Raw genomic sequence first — 17420 nt, 5'->3', positions numbered from 1 at the left:
CCCTTTGGGGGTTATCGAAGGAAGGAGAAAGAGAGAGAGAGAGACTTCTGTCCAGAAGTAGTATGCATAATGACAGGTTGAATTAAGAAATGCTTGGCATAAATAGAAGTTGAGGAATCCAGGAAGCAATGCATTAAGAATGGGGGGGGGGGATCCATATTTCCATGATGTGCAGTATGCAGTGTATCAGCTTCTATTGTGATTTTTCTGCAATAGTTTACCAGGGAGAAATAATAATCAAGATGCACCCTTATTTTCTTAGCTCTGGCAAGACACAAGCATTTATATCAAGCATCTTTGTTCCCACACTACAAAACTGCTTCACATCTACCTTCTACCAAGTCTTCAGAATGTCTTGTTACCAGAACTTGAGCACCCATTCAGTTCAGTCCACCTAGCTGAGCCAGGGTTGGAAGCAGACGGGTTTTCTGCAGCCAGTTCTTCAGCCTTGAGAGACTGATGGGGCTTTCTCTCTCTCTCCCTCTCTCCCTCCCTCCCTCTCTCTCACTTGGTTGGAAGAGATGATGAGGCGTAAAAGATCAGGGACTGGTATGGGGAGGAATGGAGTGATCTACAAATTATTTAAAGTGAGGAGCACGCATGGCTGAGCTGATGGCAGCGGATGTGGGAAGAGGCATGAAAGATTCAAGGGATCTGTCACTTTATGTTACCAAGAACCATCCTCGTAAGCAACAGAAATTCCCAGGTGAGACGCAGCAAGACACAATTCACCCTCACCCTTACAAGCAGCATTAATGCAGGTGACAAGGGACTCGTGTATCTGCCCCTTGCCATCACTCTGCACACGCACATCCTTGTCAAGGTCCAGGGAACGTTATGGAATTCCCCTCAAACAGGCTCTATTTCGACTGAGGAGTCAAATTCTTGTTCCACGATTCAGGCAAAAGCAACAGAAAAGGGCAAAAACTTAGTAGCTTTGTATGGTCCTGATCATTAGGAGGAATGGCTTCATAAGCTTTCTGGAGGGCAATGGAACTGGACAATGGAGGGTAAAGCAGAATAGAGGATGCTGCCCAGCTTTTACAACAGACTGGGGCAGGGCCTGCGCAGTCACAATGGATTAGAGAATTTACAGCACAAGCCTACAGCATATTTACTATGAAGTAAGCCCAACAGGCCTTGAGCCCAGATAAATGTGTATAGGGTTACAGTCTTCAGCTGACAGTCATTCCTTCTCTTAAGAGAAAGCAGGGAATTGGGGGGGGGTGTTCAGAGATAGGGATCCCTAAGAGACAAGTATCAGAACCTGCAGAAATGTAACATTGCCAGGATTCCTTGGGGGAAGCTATGACAGTTTAGAACCAATCTACTATATCAGGCATGTCCAACTCCCAAGAGACTGTGATCTAATCCCAGTATAAAAAAAACCTGGCAGTGATCTACCCATTGTCACTGGAGGGAGGAGGAGCATGCGTGGGGTGGGTGGACTGCCTAGAGTTGTTGAGCTTTCTTTAGGAGGGAAGAGCCCAGTGTTGCTGAGCTTCTAGCAATCTACTGGTTGGACATCCCTGTACTATATATTTTGGAAAGTGGTTTGTCTGTCTGTTTTCTATGCATTGGACACCTCTTGAGATATTGCCACCAAACAAGTTGGAACAAGCATTTCAGAGGTGGAGGTAGAGCTCACTGTTGATGTTTGGATGCTGGCTGCCATTTTGAATCAAATGGTGGACCTAAGCATGACATAGTTTTGGCCGCATCTCAAGACAACGTTGCCAAACTCGGGATGAGGCTTCCTGAGGTGGGGTTTATGCCAATGTTCGGATGCCAAGCACCATTTTGAATCAAGACACGGTGAGCACACAGCAAACAAAGTCTCCCTCCTTTGGGTGATTAGTGTCAATAGTGTGCATGCAAAGCAAATAGTTCTTCTGCACTCCTTTTAATCTTGAATTCTCAGACTATGCATAATATTATGCAGCCGTATGTTCCACCCACTAGTGAAAGCCTGTGTGTGGAAATTGTTTCATTTAGTTAGTAGCGAAATATTTCCTTAGGGCTTTCCATTTGATAACAATCTGAAATTCCTAAGGTCTTCTTACCTTTGTCCTCTGCTATGCAATATTCTGAACAAAGCTTTCATATTGCTTTGTAGCTAAGAATGGGTTTGGTGTGCCTTGAGGTTAAAGAAAGAGTGATAGTGCTGAACACCTCTAGGCTTCTATGATTCATCTCACCCCCCTCCATATAGCTCTACCCATCAGCTAGAGTTAGGCAGGGCCACTGCTCCTCAAAACTGTCATAAGCACATTGAAGCTTGCTGTGGGATAACAGGATTCTGGTTTATTCAAGTGCCTTCTAGCAGCTGGGATTCTTGCAAAGAATGCTGAACCTTGATGAAATCCAGCAAGGCAGGTTCAGAAACGGAAGAACATCCACAAGACCAATTCAGTTTAATGTAAACGGATAGTTCCCAAGAACACACCCCTGAATTGTAAATCCAACCACTAAATTGTAGTCAAACAAACAAACAAATAGATGTCAGCCCACCCCTGTCCAAATCTAAATGATTCTTTTTCAATGTGATCAAACTATCAGATTTCCATTTCACAATAAAGCACCTGTGGAAACCTCTGTATAACAGGTATTCATGAGCTTGCCTTAAAACCCAGGAACATGGTACCAGATTCAACAAATTCCCTTTCCATTATTTCTTTCATTGCTCTCAGATTTATAGGCAGCCAAGCGCCCACAAGGATGTGATCATTTTTGCCTGCTCAGAGCTTTCACAGAGCCAATGGCAGGAAGAGAACTCTAACCTCTGCTGAAGATGGTGCTTTCATAGGGGATCTTGTTCTTGGTCTCCAGGCTCGAGCAATTCCAGCGCTGATCGCGGAACTGGTGTTGGCACTCGTGGATGGCGATCTGGATGCCTTGAATGGCAGAAGCTGTCACGTCAGGATTCCGCACGCACACCTCCAGTTGTCGCCGTGTCAGACCAGGCAAGGTCAGGCACACCGTGTTGGCATTAAGCACAGGTTCCAATGGCAACTTCAGGCCCAGAATCTCATTGGATAAGGAGCTGGGAAGAAAACAGACAAGTCAGTGGTGCCATCACCACGTACACCAAAGTGACCTTAAAAGCTAACATTTTTTCTTAGAAAGTAAATGTCAAGATCCAGGATGGGCAACACCCACTGCTGCAACTATCTCTGGAGCTGATACTGCAAACTGCAGAGGAAAAAAGGAAACCTTTTAGCAAGGGAAACTTTGCAATCTCCCTTGAAAGCTGCTTCCAAATCATGATTGTTCTTAGAGCTAGAACATCCCAGGTTGAAGCTACATAAGTATGTTCAATTTGTATTTCACTAGCCAAACTGCTTCCATGTTGGTTATGAAGTTTCCAGTGTATAGTACATTTTTTATGGAAAATAGCCTACTGAACTACCTTGTTTTGTATTTCCATTCTATAAACAAACTTTTCCTTGCGCCTTATGAATATTCTTTTACCCTGAGTTTTTAGAAAGTAATCCTTACAAAATAAAAGGAAGACAGTAATCCATATACCGGTAAGTTTCTACCTTTTTGAGACAAATAGCACGATTCAACTAAGTTGCTGCATGTGTGTAATGAGGCCTGTTCCTGCAATGGGACTCCCCCCCCCACTGCCCTAAATTAGCAAATGGTGAAAAAGTGTCATTATGTGAGTGGACCTCATTCTCCGGAAGCATACCCCACATACGGCTTCGGGCATATATCCGCAAGCCTGGGGAGACCGGCGCGACTTCCCGCCGGGCTCCCTAGGCTTGCGGATAGCAGCCTGTTCTGGGGGCTGGGGTCGGGGGAAGCTCGGGCTTCCCCCACGCCAGCCCCGCACCTGGGGAGGAAATAAGTATTTTTTTTCTTTATTTACCCCCCCCAAAAAAAAAAACACTAGGTGCACACTATGGGCCGGTGCGCCCTATGGGGCGAAAAATACGGTACATATTTACCTCTTTTTTAAGAAAGAAAGAAAGAAAGAAAGAAAGAAAGAAAGGAAGGAAGGAAGGAAGGAAGGAAGCTGAATTTATCTAAAGACCAGATTCCCAAACCATTTGTGTTGAATGTTGCTGGCAATTATCCATTAGGTTATTGTCCAAATGCTAAGGTCTATATCAGAATTTTCAGGCATAATTTGCCATATTCACACAATATGGGATGAGTTAAAATAAAAAGGCAGCATAAATATTAAACAAAAGAGTTATAAATATTATACAGCAAGTTACTATTTCTTATTAAAAGTCCAGACAAAAAAAATATGTTTGTGCCTGGCAGCAGACTGAAAGCAAACTTGGCACCAGGGGAGTGTCTCAGGGGCATTTCCATGTTGCACAGAAGGGAATCTTATTAGATGTCTGTATCAGGCAGAACTTTCATTTATGTTCTTCTAATTTGGTGACTTGGATGTTTAATAGCTACAGATGTTTCAGATAGCTCAGTCAGTAAAGCATGAGACTTTTAATCTCAGCATTGTGGGTTTGCGCCCCATATTGGGCAAAAGATTCCTGCATTGCTGGGGTTGGACTAGATGACCCTCGTGGTCCCTTCCCACTCTACAATTATGTGATTCTATGAACTGAAAGGTGTTCCCTCAGAATTGTCCATGATCTCTGCATTTTGGACCGTATTTATTTCTTTAAAATATTTCTATATTGCCTTCCATTAAAATAACATCAAGATGGTCTACAATAAAATAATTCCATGCAAATTCATTTAGCTGTGTTTTTAGCTGTATTTTTTTCCGTTGGATGTCCTTAACTAGTTTTTATGTAAGTTGCTTTGGGTCCCTCTGTGAGAAAAGTGACAAACAAATATAATAAATCAATAATTCAAAAAACAATTCCGTACGCAATAGAAACAATCCAATAAAAATAACACATCCTGAATACAGTAGCCATGAACTGTTCAACTGTTTATAGAGATGAGAGAAAACTTAAGTAAACAGATAGGTTTTTAACAGCTGGCAGAAGCTCACCACAGCAGGTGCCTGCCATATCTTGGTGGGGAGTTCATTTCACAGACTGGGGGCCACCATGGAGAAGGCCCTCCTCCAAGTTGCTGAGAGATGAGCTTCTGTAGGCTGCAGCATAACTAACAGGGGGCCCTCCCAACATCTCAGTGAATGAGCAGCTCAGTATGGGCAAAGGCATTTTTTCAGATCACCTGGTCCTAAGTTGTCCAGGACTTTATAAGTTAAGAACTGTACTGTATTTACTGTGACATACACAGTGCCAGGATACTGTTTCCTATAAATAGTTCTCTGCTTTTTTCTTGTCAACACAGCAATCAGCTTTGCAGATTGATTCAGATCCTCGTTTACGATTTGTCAAAGGGGGAGAGAACCAGCCCATGCTCCTGTGTCTCAATATTCCCAGCCCTCCCACAACCACCTCGATCTGTGAACAGCCTAGTGAGTTACCAGTCCAGGTGAACAGAGGGAGCGAGAGAGACGCAGGTTAATAGACAAGAAGGCTTTAATTACACGGCAAAGTGCTCCCTTTGGCGGTTTTAAAAAACAGGGACTCCCGACTCGAGCCTCTAATGACTCAATTTGAGGGGAGATGCAAAAGGTGCTTATAACTCACTAATGACAGTGCTTGATCAAAGGTGGAGGAGTGAGGTACTGAGTTCTCTACACCAGCTGGGTCATGGGTTTCACATTGGCAATAGAAACTGGCCTGTTCTCCCAGCTGGAGAATTTCCTCTTGCTCAGATCACGGCCATCACTCATATTTGTCTACAAATCATCTGTTTTAGAGCAGGACTACACCATTTCTGTTCAGCCGAGACAAGGCTAGCACAAGCCACGCAAGCCTGTCTTAGAGAATAAGCTCATACATATGATCAAAATTGCCAGCCACCCACAATCTGCATAATGCAGGTGGCAGCTGCCTGGGAGATTCTGTGTCACTTTTCTAACCGTGTAGCAGCAAAAGCATAGCAAGATGGTGAGCATGTGTTGCGTAAGGATGAGTGACGATCCCAGATTCCTGTGGAGCATTTTTCCACACCCTGCCACCATTCTCTTGGTGCTGAGGCCAGGGCTACCAGCTTCTGCAGAGGACTGGGCTGCTGTGCATTTAATAGTTGTGTAAGAGGGAGGTTTCCACCTTGTGGGGCTCTTTGTACATCATGCTGTATATCTTCTCTCCACACAACGTGACTCTTCTTTAAACTCCAGGTATCGGGAACCTGTGGACCTCCAGATGTTGCTGAACTACAACTCCCATCAGCCCCAGCCAGCAAGGCCAATGGCCAAGGATGATGGGAGATGTAGTCTGAGGGGCCAAAGGTTCCTCACACCTGTTCTGCTGAATCTGGCAGCTGTACCAATACCTGACCTCAAAAGGTTCCCCATGCCTTCAGGAAACTCTATTGGCAGTCAGACAATTGGCAGCTCAAGTTTCTCCCATCACCATAACACCTTAGTGCTTACCTGGCAGCTCTCTGCATACAAAAGTCACCTGGGCCCATCTGAACTCAACTCAGTGCTGGTGTCAGGAGTAGTAGGTTTCAATGGACATCTGCTGAAGCCCATATACTTGTCCACTCTCTAGAGCCTCCTAGTTCTCCTCTCATTGGGGCAGCCTGCTCACCTGCCTTCTCTGAGTATCCAAGCAATGGCAAGTGGAAGGAGAGAGAGCAGAGCCCTCCACTTGCTTTGTCCCAGGGTATGGTCAGAAGATACATGACCTTGCTGAAGCTAAGCAGGTCTGGGTCTGCTGAGTGACTGTATGGATAAAAATGCGCCAAATTAGGACATCTGGTGGTCCCATTTGGCCTAGAGGCCAGTGATTACCCATGCCTGCTTTAGTAAGTGGGCTAGTTAGTATCAGCCTTTTCACCACCAACACTTGTAGAATGAGTGACCAAGGCAGAAGGGAAAGAAGAGTCAGACAGGGATGGTGGCGGGGTTGGGGTGGGGGGTTGTGATAATGGTGGGAGGGGCTAACAAAGCATCATCAGTGGGACACCCTGCCCCCTAAGGGCATCTTGCCCAGCAGCCCCTCAAACCTGGCCGAGTGACCATCTAAAATAATTCTTAGCCTCTTCAGCAACCATAACATTCTCAGGTTTAGCTATGGAAACCTTCGCAAGTCACAACTCATGTTTATCCACACTTACCTTTTGCCCTGCTCTTTCCAGGCACAGGTCTGTGCTTTAACACACCATAACCCACTCTTTAAAGCTGGATTGGAGCAACTGTCTATTCAGGTTTTCCGTGGATTGACGTTTGCTTCAATTGAGCTCTAAAGAGTGGGTTTCTGTGGAAAAAGCTTGGGGGGCAGGGAGGGAAGAGTAGCTTGAACACGGAGCTTTAAATCATGGATGGTGCCTGGAAAGAGCAGAGGAAAGGCAAGTGTGGATAAGCCTTTGGGCTGTAGACCACACTTCTGTTTATTCTGGATCCAGCGTTCTCCCACTGCTGATTTGGGAAGCAGTACACAAATGACATTAGTTACAATCCACCATCTATCCTGTATCTATCCTTTTGTTTCTTATGAAAATGTTGCCTTTAGATGCATCTTCCCATCATTCCAGCTTCATTATGAACTGAGGAAAATGAACGGCCTAGCTGAGTTTTATGCCAGTAATGTGTACACCACCTTAGTTTCCCATTCACTGCACAGGTGTGTCCTCTGCATGATGGAGAGTACCCCACTTCCAACCAGCTGCCAATCCTTTATTTCCCCTCAGCTAATGAAGTTATGCTTTCCTCCCGTGAAGAGGCTTACAGAGCAATTGTATGCACCAGGTACACGGGAGCGGGAGATATGCTGCTGCTACTTTGAGAGCAGAATAGCCCCCGTCCTAGACTTGCCGAGGCCAGGGAAACACATAAACGCAGAAAATTGTGGAACAGCATAAGAAAAGCTGTCATGCTCTCAGCATCCCTGGAAACAGCAGTGGCATTGGCTGGGTAGAGTGTCTAGCCTTTGCCAACAGCTTATCCGCATATGGGGGTGGACATCTTCCCTGTATGGGGGAAACATCACCCCTCACTGTTGGGGAGGAACAGCAATAGAGCTCAGATATATGAGAGGCAGTTGCAATAGTTATCTGTTAAAGAACCTGATCCCCTTTCCCTGCGTTTACCTGTGTGGACTGCTGTCTCCTGGCCTCCCAAGGTGCAGAAGTCACTGCTGAATCATGGGCATAGCCAGGGTTTATTTTAGGGGGGCAGGCATTATGTTAGCTGGGGGGTACCAAATTATCTGTGATGTAATTGGTCAGTTAGTTCAGTATTTTTAGCATGTTCTGGAGGTGGGTTGTATAGTGCAAAATGCTCCCTTTGTGCATCAAGCGCCCTTTCTCCAGAGCTTCCAGTCACGAACGTTCCCCCTTGTGGGCTTTAAATGTCTATGGCATAGGGACAAATTCTATCATAGGGAAACACATCCTATCATCAGAGTTGTGGTCTCTTTGTGCGAGGTTTATATACAGTGGTACCTCTGGTTGTGCACGGGATCCGTTCCAGAGCTCAGGTCGGATCCCGAGGAATTCACAACTGGAGGTGCCGCTCCCGTGCATGTCATGGTAGAGCGCTTCTGCGCGTGCGACAAAACCCGGAAAAATACTTCTGGGTTTGCTCAGAGGTGTGTGTATCCAAAGGTACCACAGTACTGGCTGTGACACATATCCATATCCTATGCTCCACTGTGACAACATGATGGGATGGCCATGAGTATCCAGACAGCTTAAAAAACAGAAAACAAAAACCCTTCCCATTAGTTAATAGGAGGGAGATTTCTTACTCCAGGTCTGTGGGGTGTAAAGTTGCACCATCAATAGGGGTGTGATCATGGTCTTAAGGAGACAGTGCAAGTTTGCTCCTCCCCTGTGCCAACCCCATCCTGCCCACAACTCCCCAGTTTCAGTACTTCCACCAGCACAGTCTCACTGGCAGAGCAGATTTGCAGTGCTCTGTTAATGTATCTCCTGTTTTGTCAGCACAGCAGGAGTTCTGCCAAATCCTATGTCTTAGCAACCAGCAAAGCTGAAGTGCAGGATTGCTCTTTTTTTATATGACTCCAACGCCTACGGTGGTGCTAAACAACTTAACATTCTTTCAACCCTTTCCCACCTCTTCCTTGATTTGTAAGCACTGTTAAGGATATACAGGTGAAGAATCCCCCGTGCTGTTGGTCTACCAGGTATCATAGGTGTGTCGCTCTCACAGAACAGGAGGCACCAAATTGAAAAGCAGATACCTTTTGACCTGTTCAATATTTTTAACAGCAGCCCGATGATGTTTTTCTTCAGACATAGTCAGGTCTCATTTATTGCAACAGTCAAGATTCAACATATATCAAACCAGTGCACTGTGACTTAAGGAGACCTGAGGCTAAGCTGCCAAGAAAAGGCAAATGGTTGACTTCATACTTTACCAGGACCACACACGAAATAAGCTCCACCCTCCTGTCTTATAAAAAGGAAATGCAGTAGCAAATCTACAATATGTCACCCCAACACATCCAGATAGTGTTGAAATCTGATTACCAGGCATCAGACGCCATGTACACAGGATCACACCCTTGTTTAACTAATTGGGAAAAGCTAACATCCTCTGCTTCTGTACTGAGACAATCATTAACACAGGTTGGAATCTGTACTTCATCCATGTAGGCTTACCCTATTGCCATGGGAACTGTGAAAAACCTGGGATGATTACTAATTGTCCCATGGAAACCAATCCACACTTTGACTACAATCTTATATGTATCTATGCAAAGATTCCTGCATTGAAGGGGGTTAGACCAGATGATCCTTGTGGTCCCTTCTAACTCTAGAATTCTAAGGTTCTATGAAAGAATCTGAAATCCATGGGCCTTATTTGCATCTGACCATGCTTAAGAACAGTCACTAGTTTTGCAAATATATTGGGGCAGTTTATGCCTCTTCCAGCTCCTACTCCTGGCTGCATGTAGCATCCCACAGAGAATATTACTCAGGGGACGTTCCACTCCATATTTCCCCACCCCAAAGTAATAAAAAGCTCATCCAATTGGTCTAGTGGACAGAAATTTGTACTTTAATCCATGGGCCCCAAGTTCAAGTCTCATCCCTATCACCAGCTCTGTATATTACTTATTTCATGCATTTATATTGCACCTTTTTGCCATGGAGCGCTAGTCCTTGTACAAGGTTCTCCCCTTCCTCATTTAATCCCCACAACAACCCTGTGAAGGCTGAGCAGCAGTGACTGGCCCAAGGTCACCCAGTGAGCTTCATGGACAAGTAGGGATCTGAACCCTGGTCTCTCCTATCCTAGTAAGACACTCTAATCACTACACCACACTGGCACTTGGGCATCACTGGACCCTCTGGCCCTTTAATACATCTGTAATGTGGGAACGGCAGAACACTGTAAGAGCAAACACAAGATCAGAAAGTAGGTGCATTTGCAAAGACCTGTTAGAATCGTGAACTCAAGCTCCTCACTCACCATACTCCCTTTTACACCCACACAACCACAGTCCAACACTGCTTGCTTGCTTGCACGCACACACACACACACCCCTCACCCACATAAAATACACACACATATACATACTGTATGCCTCCTTACCGGCAACTCCTGCAGCTAAGCTGGTGCCAAACATATTGCTCTGCTTTCCTTTGGGCCACATCAGTGAAGCCGAGGGGGAGGGTCTTGCCGCCTGGGCAGCCCCGGACCTCCCTACACACAGCCTAGGCTTGTGGCCCAGGGAGGTCACTTCAGTGCTGCTTGGCCCCTGGCTTCAACCCCAGGAGACACAATCCATTGTCTCTCAAGACAGAGGGAGGCCGACAACAAGTCCATCACATTGTCTGTTCTATCCATACAATTGCATAAGCAGATACTAAGCAGAAACACACTCTGTAGACATTAATCCTTGCATGTACATAACCAATTCTCTCTTTCACCGCCCCCCCCCCCCGCCCCCACACAGTGGTTTGCCTTACATGCCACTGTGCCTCAGTTCTCCTCTCAGTGTTTCTTATAAGAGATCTGGAATGCATTTTGCCAGACCTTCACCTGGGACATTGGCAAATTCCCCATGGATTAAATGCAACAGGCCTTCTCTCTCCATTTGCAGCTACATCCTGGTGGAGTGTGTCAAGCACTTCATTGAACAGAACCTATTCCACTCACTTGGGGTGGCTCATGATGGGCAAGGGATGGTTGGGTTGGATTCTGAGAGCCCAACCCACTGTCAGATAGAAGGGAGAATGACTGGTTCAATCGCACTGGGTACAGAGCCTCCGGGCCCCAGGAGGCATCTCAACTATGATTTAGAATGAAGGGCAAGAGGTTGAGGGGTGCTGAATTTTAGTATCACATGGGGTGCTGCTGAACTTTGAGATCCCAAGATCCGCCACTGCCACTATCATTCCCCACCTACCCTATCCTTAAGCATCCTTCCACTGTTTTAGTGTTGAGAAGCAAGTGTCTGTCAGTCTTAGGAACTGACTGTAGGCTTTTTCACTTATCCTATTTGGCAGGCAAGTCTCTTGTGCTATCCAAGTCTCACCCGAACCGGTGTCCTTTCCTCCCCCTCACATCCTGCCATCCAAATAACCGACATATACACTGACATCGCTCTTACGCCCCTGCGGAGATCATCCCCACCCCCGCAGAAGCAAGACTTCCTTAACCCCCCTTTCTTCATTCTCCCTCCCCAAATAGACATTACAACACACACACATACCACATGCACATGTTCTTGTCTGGGCCAAAAAGCACAAGGACTTTTAGGGGGGTGGATCCCTGCAAAAAGACCCACAGAGTTTGGGGAGAGGAAAGATGGTAGTGTCAAGAAGGGCAGTTTACCATGTCTGCTCTTTGAATCTGACTGACCTGTGCTCCCCCCCCCCCACTCTATAGCACTAAATGAGTTGAAACACGATTTCACAGTGAAAGGCCCGCAGGTCACAGGCTGTGGTTGCTACTGCTTTAATTAATACAAGTTCCAACGGTAATAAATTATATTTTTTGGAGGGGTGGCGGTAGAGGGTGGAGAGAAAAAAACTAACCCAAAAATAACTATTACAAACAAAACAAAGCAAAATGGAGACAGGAGGGGGAAGGAAGTATATCTAATTATTAACCCTTCCCCAGACTCTCAACACAAATGTTTTGTGATGGGGGGAGATTCAATCAGGAGGCAGATAGTAGACACAATGATGAAATGAGGAACATTTCCCATTTATCCCAAAATGGGGGAAGGAGAGAGGGAGCCGTGATACCTATTTGAACTGAGGTAACCTTAAGAAACAGGAGGCTGAGTGCACATTACGCGCTTCAAATACATTCAAATGACATTTCCTCCCACAAGGAAATCTGGGCACTGTAGTTTCTTAAGAATTACTGGGAATTGCACTGGAGAGATAAACTACAGTGCCCAAAATCCTAAAGGGTGGAAAATGTGTTTCCAATGTGCTTTAAAGGTACAGAATCATAGAATCGTGGAGTTGGAAGGGAACCCTGAGGATCATCTAGTCCAACCCCCTGCAAAATATCCATGGCAGGTGGCCATCCGACCTCTGCTTAAAAACCTCCAAGGAAGGAGAGTCCACACTTCCCAAGGGAGACCATTCCATTGTCAAACAGCTCTTACTGTCACAAGCTTTTCCCTGATGTTTAGCCAGAATTTCCTTTCTTATAACTTGAATCCATTGGTTCGAGTCCTACCCTCCGGAGTAAGAGAAAACAAGATGATGAGAAAACAAGAAGATACTGGGAGATGGCTATCCTATCTCCTCTCAGTCTCCTCTTTTCCAGGCTAATTATGCACAGACAAGCCTGAGTCTTCCACTTCTTGAGGTGACCTAAGTTCAAACAGGTGTCGTAGCTTCCCCACAATTCAAAATAAATGGGAAATGTTCCTGCATCATCACAAAACAAAATCAGAAGTTTGTTTGAGAACATGTGATTTGACCACCTGTACTCATCCGAGACAGTAGATTCTTCTATCTGGATGCTAGTGCCTCGAGGTGTTTAGGAGAAGGCCTTCCCCACCACCACCTCCCTCACAAGCTCTAGTAACATGTAGGCTCCCAAGCCTTGATCATTGCCTCTGGGCTGCAGACTGTAACGGCTGGCAGAGATGCCAAATTATTTTCTACCTTCAACACCTGTGTGGCAAAAGGCAGAAATGCAGCAGGTGAATTCCCAGCACAGCGCTGCCATCACAAGCAAAAGTTCTGAGGCATTTCTGCTTTTCACCACCTCTGCTGGCACAGCAGAAAAACCCTATCAGGAAAAAGTAAAAGCGGGCAAAGACTAGACAATTCACCCTGTTCCCAAGGCAAATGACAGCAAGTAACAATTTTAAAAAAGTATCCACATTTTAATCTGAATCAGGTGCATTTGACTATTTTCAAGCACACAGACTGGATGTGCTCTCAGAGCAGGCCTCCCTTCAACCTGGGGCTTATCCACACTTACCTTTTGCCCCATGCCTTCCAGGCACAGGCCCAGACTTTAGCACTTCATATCCAAGAGCTCTTCTTTCCCTGCAAAAGCCCACTCTTTAAAACCAATGCACAACAAACGTCAATTTGTGTTTTCCGTGGACTGCCGTTTGCTCCAATTCAGCCGTAAAGAGCAGGTTTCCATGGGGAAAGCTCAAGAGCAAAAAAAAAGTGCTTGGACACAGAGATTTAAAGAGCAGGCAGTGCCCAGAAAGCGCATAGGAAAAGTAAGTTTGTCCTCCTGTCATTATTGGATCCATCAGCCCCCGCCAACATGGAATTATGGGAGTTGTGGTCCCAAACACAAGACTGGAAAAGGCTACTATAATCCATTCATCATTCCCTTCTTTCACTGGTTGTACCTCCTATGTGCCCCCCCCCCCACCCAAATGTAGCATGGTAATCTGATATCTAAGAGAGAGCAGAACTATGGCTAAACAAAAATGAGCAATGCACTTATTCTTACCAATTCACACTCCCAGGAGGGAAGTGACTGTATCCTAGGTGTCCCCACCAGCTTTAACTGGGCATGACAGTCTGATAGTTATGAGGCCAGTCCTCTGCACTGTTAAAACATGCCCTGTTTCTACTTTGTGTCTGTGCCCCTTCTAACCACAACCTCTTGATCAGGAGTATTTCCTTTTGAAATCTAACATCACAACCAGAAATCTAGTATCCACTGCCTGACTCTCAGCTGACAGCAGAATTTGCAAGATCGCTCATGTGCAGAGGGATGTGTGGCTCAGGGTGTTAGGAAGCACTCACTTCCCCCAAAACCCATTCCAAGAGATGACTCCTTCCTTGCACCCATGTACAGGAGCCTGAGAGAGACAGTTACCTTGCATATTATTTACCAAGAGGGAAGGGACTGGCCCAAGGGCTCCCAGGAAGAGCCAGTGTCAGAGTCTGTGCCAAATGCAAGGCTCACTCTGAGCCCCAAAACAACCAGGCCCCAAACTCAGAGGGGAGGCGTTTCTGTTCTTTGGCACGGATCAGGCTCTAGCCCTCAAGGAAGGGACCTGCCCTTCGAAGAAAACGATTAAGACATTGTGTGTCTTTCATAACAAGGCAGCTCAGAACAGCGCGGCATTTCTCCCTAATGAGAGCAGCCTTCTGCATGCCTTGGCGCATGCCTTTCATCCAAGCATCCCCAAGCCTTTTCCAAACATGATGCTGATTGATTGATTAATTAATGAAATCATCACCTCCCCCCACCCTTTTATATAGGTATGTGTATGTATATATGAGAAAATGCTTCCAATCCCACGGGGTCTTTGAGAAACACAAATTACGTAAACATTTTTCTTCTCTGTTTAAATGATTCACAAAGAGGAACAATGTGGCTGCTAATCCCACAGAATGATACAATAGCCAGGACTCCAGAAGCGAACACAGGAATCCAGTTTCTCCACTAGACCCCAAATTCTCTCCCTAAACTGGAAAGGTAATGATCACCCATCCCACATGCTTTGAACGCTGCTTCCTTCCCATTGCTAGAATAGATATTGGTGATTATATCCTCCAAGTTTCCTCTTTTTCTATGAATGGATGCTCATTTTCTGCTGACAACTTCACTGTTAAACCTATTTTGGGTTAACACATTTTCAGTACTAATGCTGCTCCTTGTGGGTAATTATTTATTCACTTTCTATTCCCACATACGCATTTTCCCATTCCCAAAAATCTCAACACGGGCAATCCCAGTTGATCATCAATATAAACCTATACAGAAGGTAAAACGGACAGCGAGATGGGATAGAAACTCAAAGCCACCCAGTGATCTTCATGACTAAGCCGGGGAGTTGAACAAAATTTCTCATGCCCAAACTTTGAACTCAAACCATGTGCATAAACTCCAGTCAGATAATTCGGGGGGGGGGGCGGTTCTGCAGCACTTCCACATAAAATTGCTAAATTGGGTAGCTGCAATGAAACCAAAAGCCATTCAGCTGAAATCTTGGGACTACAGAAGGACCCAATGCACCCTAACAGGTTTCCCAATCAATAAAGAAGAGAAAAAAGTGAGATCCCTAAGAGACTACCATCATAATAGAACACAACCTATGATAACACAGAGCAGGACTGTACTGGGTTTATATCCTATTCAACACTCTTTATTAAAGCTTAGCTAAGTGTAGTACAACTGACTTTTGGGAAACAAAGATTTTCACCTGCTCCTGCACACCAGAAGGATCCTGTGCTGGAAAATGAATAAGGCCCTCTCAGAGAAAAGACTGCCAAATTTCTGAGAGTCTCAAATGAATGAATTCAGCGCGACCAAAAAGAGCTACCCATTGCCTCAAGCAAACTGGTGTTTTGTTCTAGTCGTAGATAGTGTCAATCCTACCCAGAGGATAAAACCAATGGATTTTGCTGTATATATGGCATTGGGACTCTTAAATTCCCGGCTCCAAAGCGGGAATTGTGACTGGTAAATGAGAGCAGACATCCAGGAGCCCGATCCCTCAGTTTCTCTAGCACCACTTCCAGGAGAAGAGGCACAGACCCCTAACCCAGAACTCAAAAAGTGACAGAGGAATGGAGGCTCTTCCCCAAAATGTTTTCATGTCAAAGCAAATGCCCATTGGCAAGAATTTCACCATTACGGATGGGGTGAGAGAATATGTCTGTAGAGGGAGATGACAGCCCGGATTATAAGGTGCTGGGGGTGGGAGAGAGAGGAGGCGTGAAATAATCCTGATGACTAGAACCACTCGTAAAAGAGACAAATCTGCTTCGACACTGCATTCCTGGGAGAGTTGTAATTATAGAAACGGCTCCCAAGTGACATCTCCTCCAAGCCCTTGGGGGTTTCGAGGGGCTGCATTAGGAGGGGATATGTAATTAATCTCCTCTTAGCATGGTGCGTATGCTGGGGGCATTGGAAAGGGGAAGGCTGTCAATTCCGGGCTGCGTGGTAAAGGCCTCGCCAAGGAGTGGAGAGGGTTTGGAAAGCGGGGAAGCCAGAGAAAACCAAAAGGAGACGGTCTTACCTTTGGCCCCAGAGACTGAGGAGAAGCAGGGGGCAGAGCCAAAGAAGCAGAGTTTGTCCCATCCTGGCTGCTGGAAGTTTTAGTCTGTCTACCAGCTGGTTCTTCTTGTTTAAGGGCTAGTAGGGTGGGGATGGGGGTAGGTTGTCTCTTCGCTGCTTGCTGCTGCTGCTGCTGCTGTCGTCGATTTGCGCTCTTTCTCTCTACTCCTGTCACTTTCCCCTGCTCTTTTAGGACCTCATTGATCGCCTTGGATTGGAGAGGGAGGTGTTTTTGTTTTTTCGACAGCTCGTTGCAAAGATTTGCAAGCCCAAACTGCAGCGAGCACCTCGGGCCTGTCCTCTCTCTCTCCCTCCCTCTCTCTTCCCCACCCTTCTCGTTCCTTCAGCAGGGCAGCTGGTTTTCGAAGAGGCGTCGAGGGTTAGTCGTCGTCGGTGAAGGTAGCAACGGGCTCCACGGTTGTCCTCGGAGCTCCATGCGGGCAGGTCCTCCTCCTCCTCCTCCACCCCCCATCCGAGAGCGCTGGGAAGAAAAAGAAGGAGGCTGGCAAAGATCTCTCTCTCTCTCTGCCTCCCTGTCTTATGTACACACCCTCTTTCCTTTGCAACTTTTGAACCCCCCACCCGGCTTGCTGAAGTTGCAAGCAGGGGCTGCAGCGGCTCTATCAGGGCAGGGTAATCTTTCTCCGGGGGGAAGGGAGGGGGCAAGGGTGGGGTCAGACCGGGCCCGGCGGGCACGTGCGGCCCCCGCAGCCCGCCCCTCCACTCATCGCGGCTGCTGTCCCGCCGGGGCAGTTGGCGACCGAGCCGCGGGGCGGAGGGCGCACGAGGCAGCGCGCCGCGACCGGCGACCACGGCGGAGGCGGATTCTTCTCGGCCTGGACGGGACGGGAAAGCAGCAAAGAGCTCTCCACGCGCAGCAAGCAACCGCCGAGCCAGCGCCCCAAGCCCGAGTCCCGACACGCCCGTGCAG

General features: G+C 46.5%; 1 protein-coding gene across 1 annotated transcript in view; it reads right to left on the bottom strand.

Annotated features, from left to right (window-relative positions):
• WNT10A (Wnt family member 10A) overlaps nt 1-17108 on the bottom strand; it is a 43026-nt gene extending 25918 nt beyond the window's left edge. The window contains exons 1-2 of the mRNA XM_079969133.1: nt 16452-17108; nt 2781-3043 (exon numbers count right to left, since the gene is read on the bottom strand). Of these exons, the coding sequence (XP_079825259.1) occupies nt 2781-3043; nt 16452-16513 (325 nt within the window). The 5' untranslated portion in view covers nt 16514-17108. The remainder of the gene's footprint in view (nt 1-2780; nt 3044-16451) is intronic.
• Between the last annotated feature and the right edge of the window lie 312 nt (nt 17109-17420).

Source organism: Podarcis cretensis, assembly GCF_951804945.1.
Source record: "Podarcis cretensis genome assembly, chromosome: 1".
NCBI lineage: Eukaryota > Metazoa > Chordata > Lepidosauria > Squamata > Lacertidae > Podarcis > Podarcis cretensis.
The sequence above is the reverse complement of the archived record's forward strand: the minus strand, read 5'-3'. Positions and strand labels throughout refer to the sequence as shown.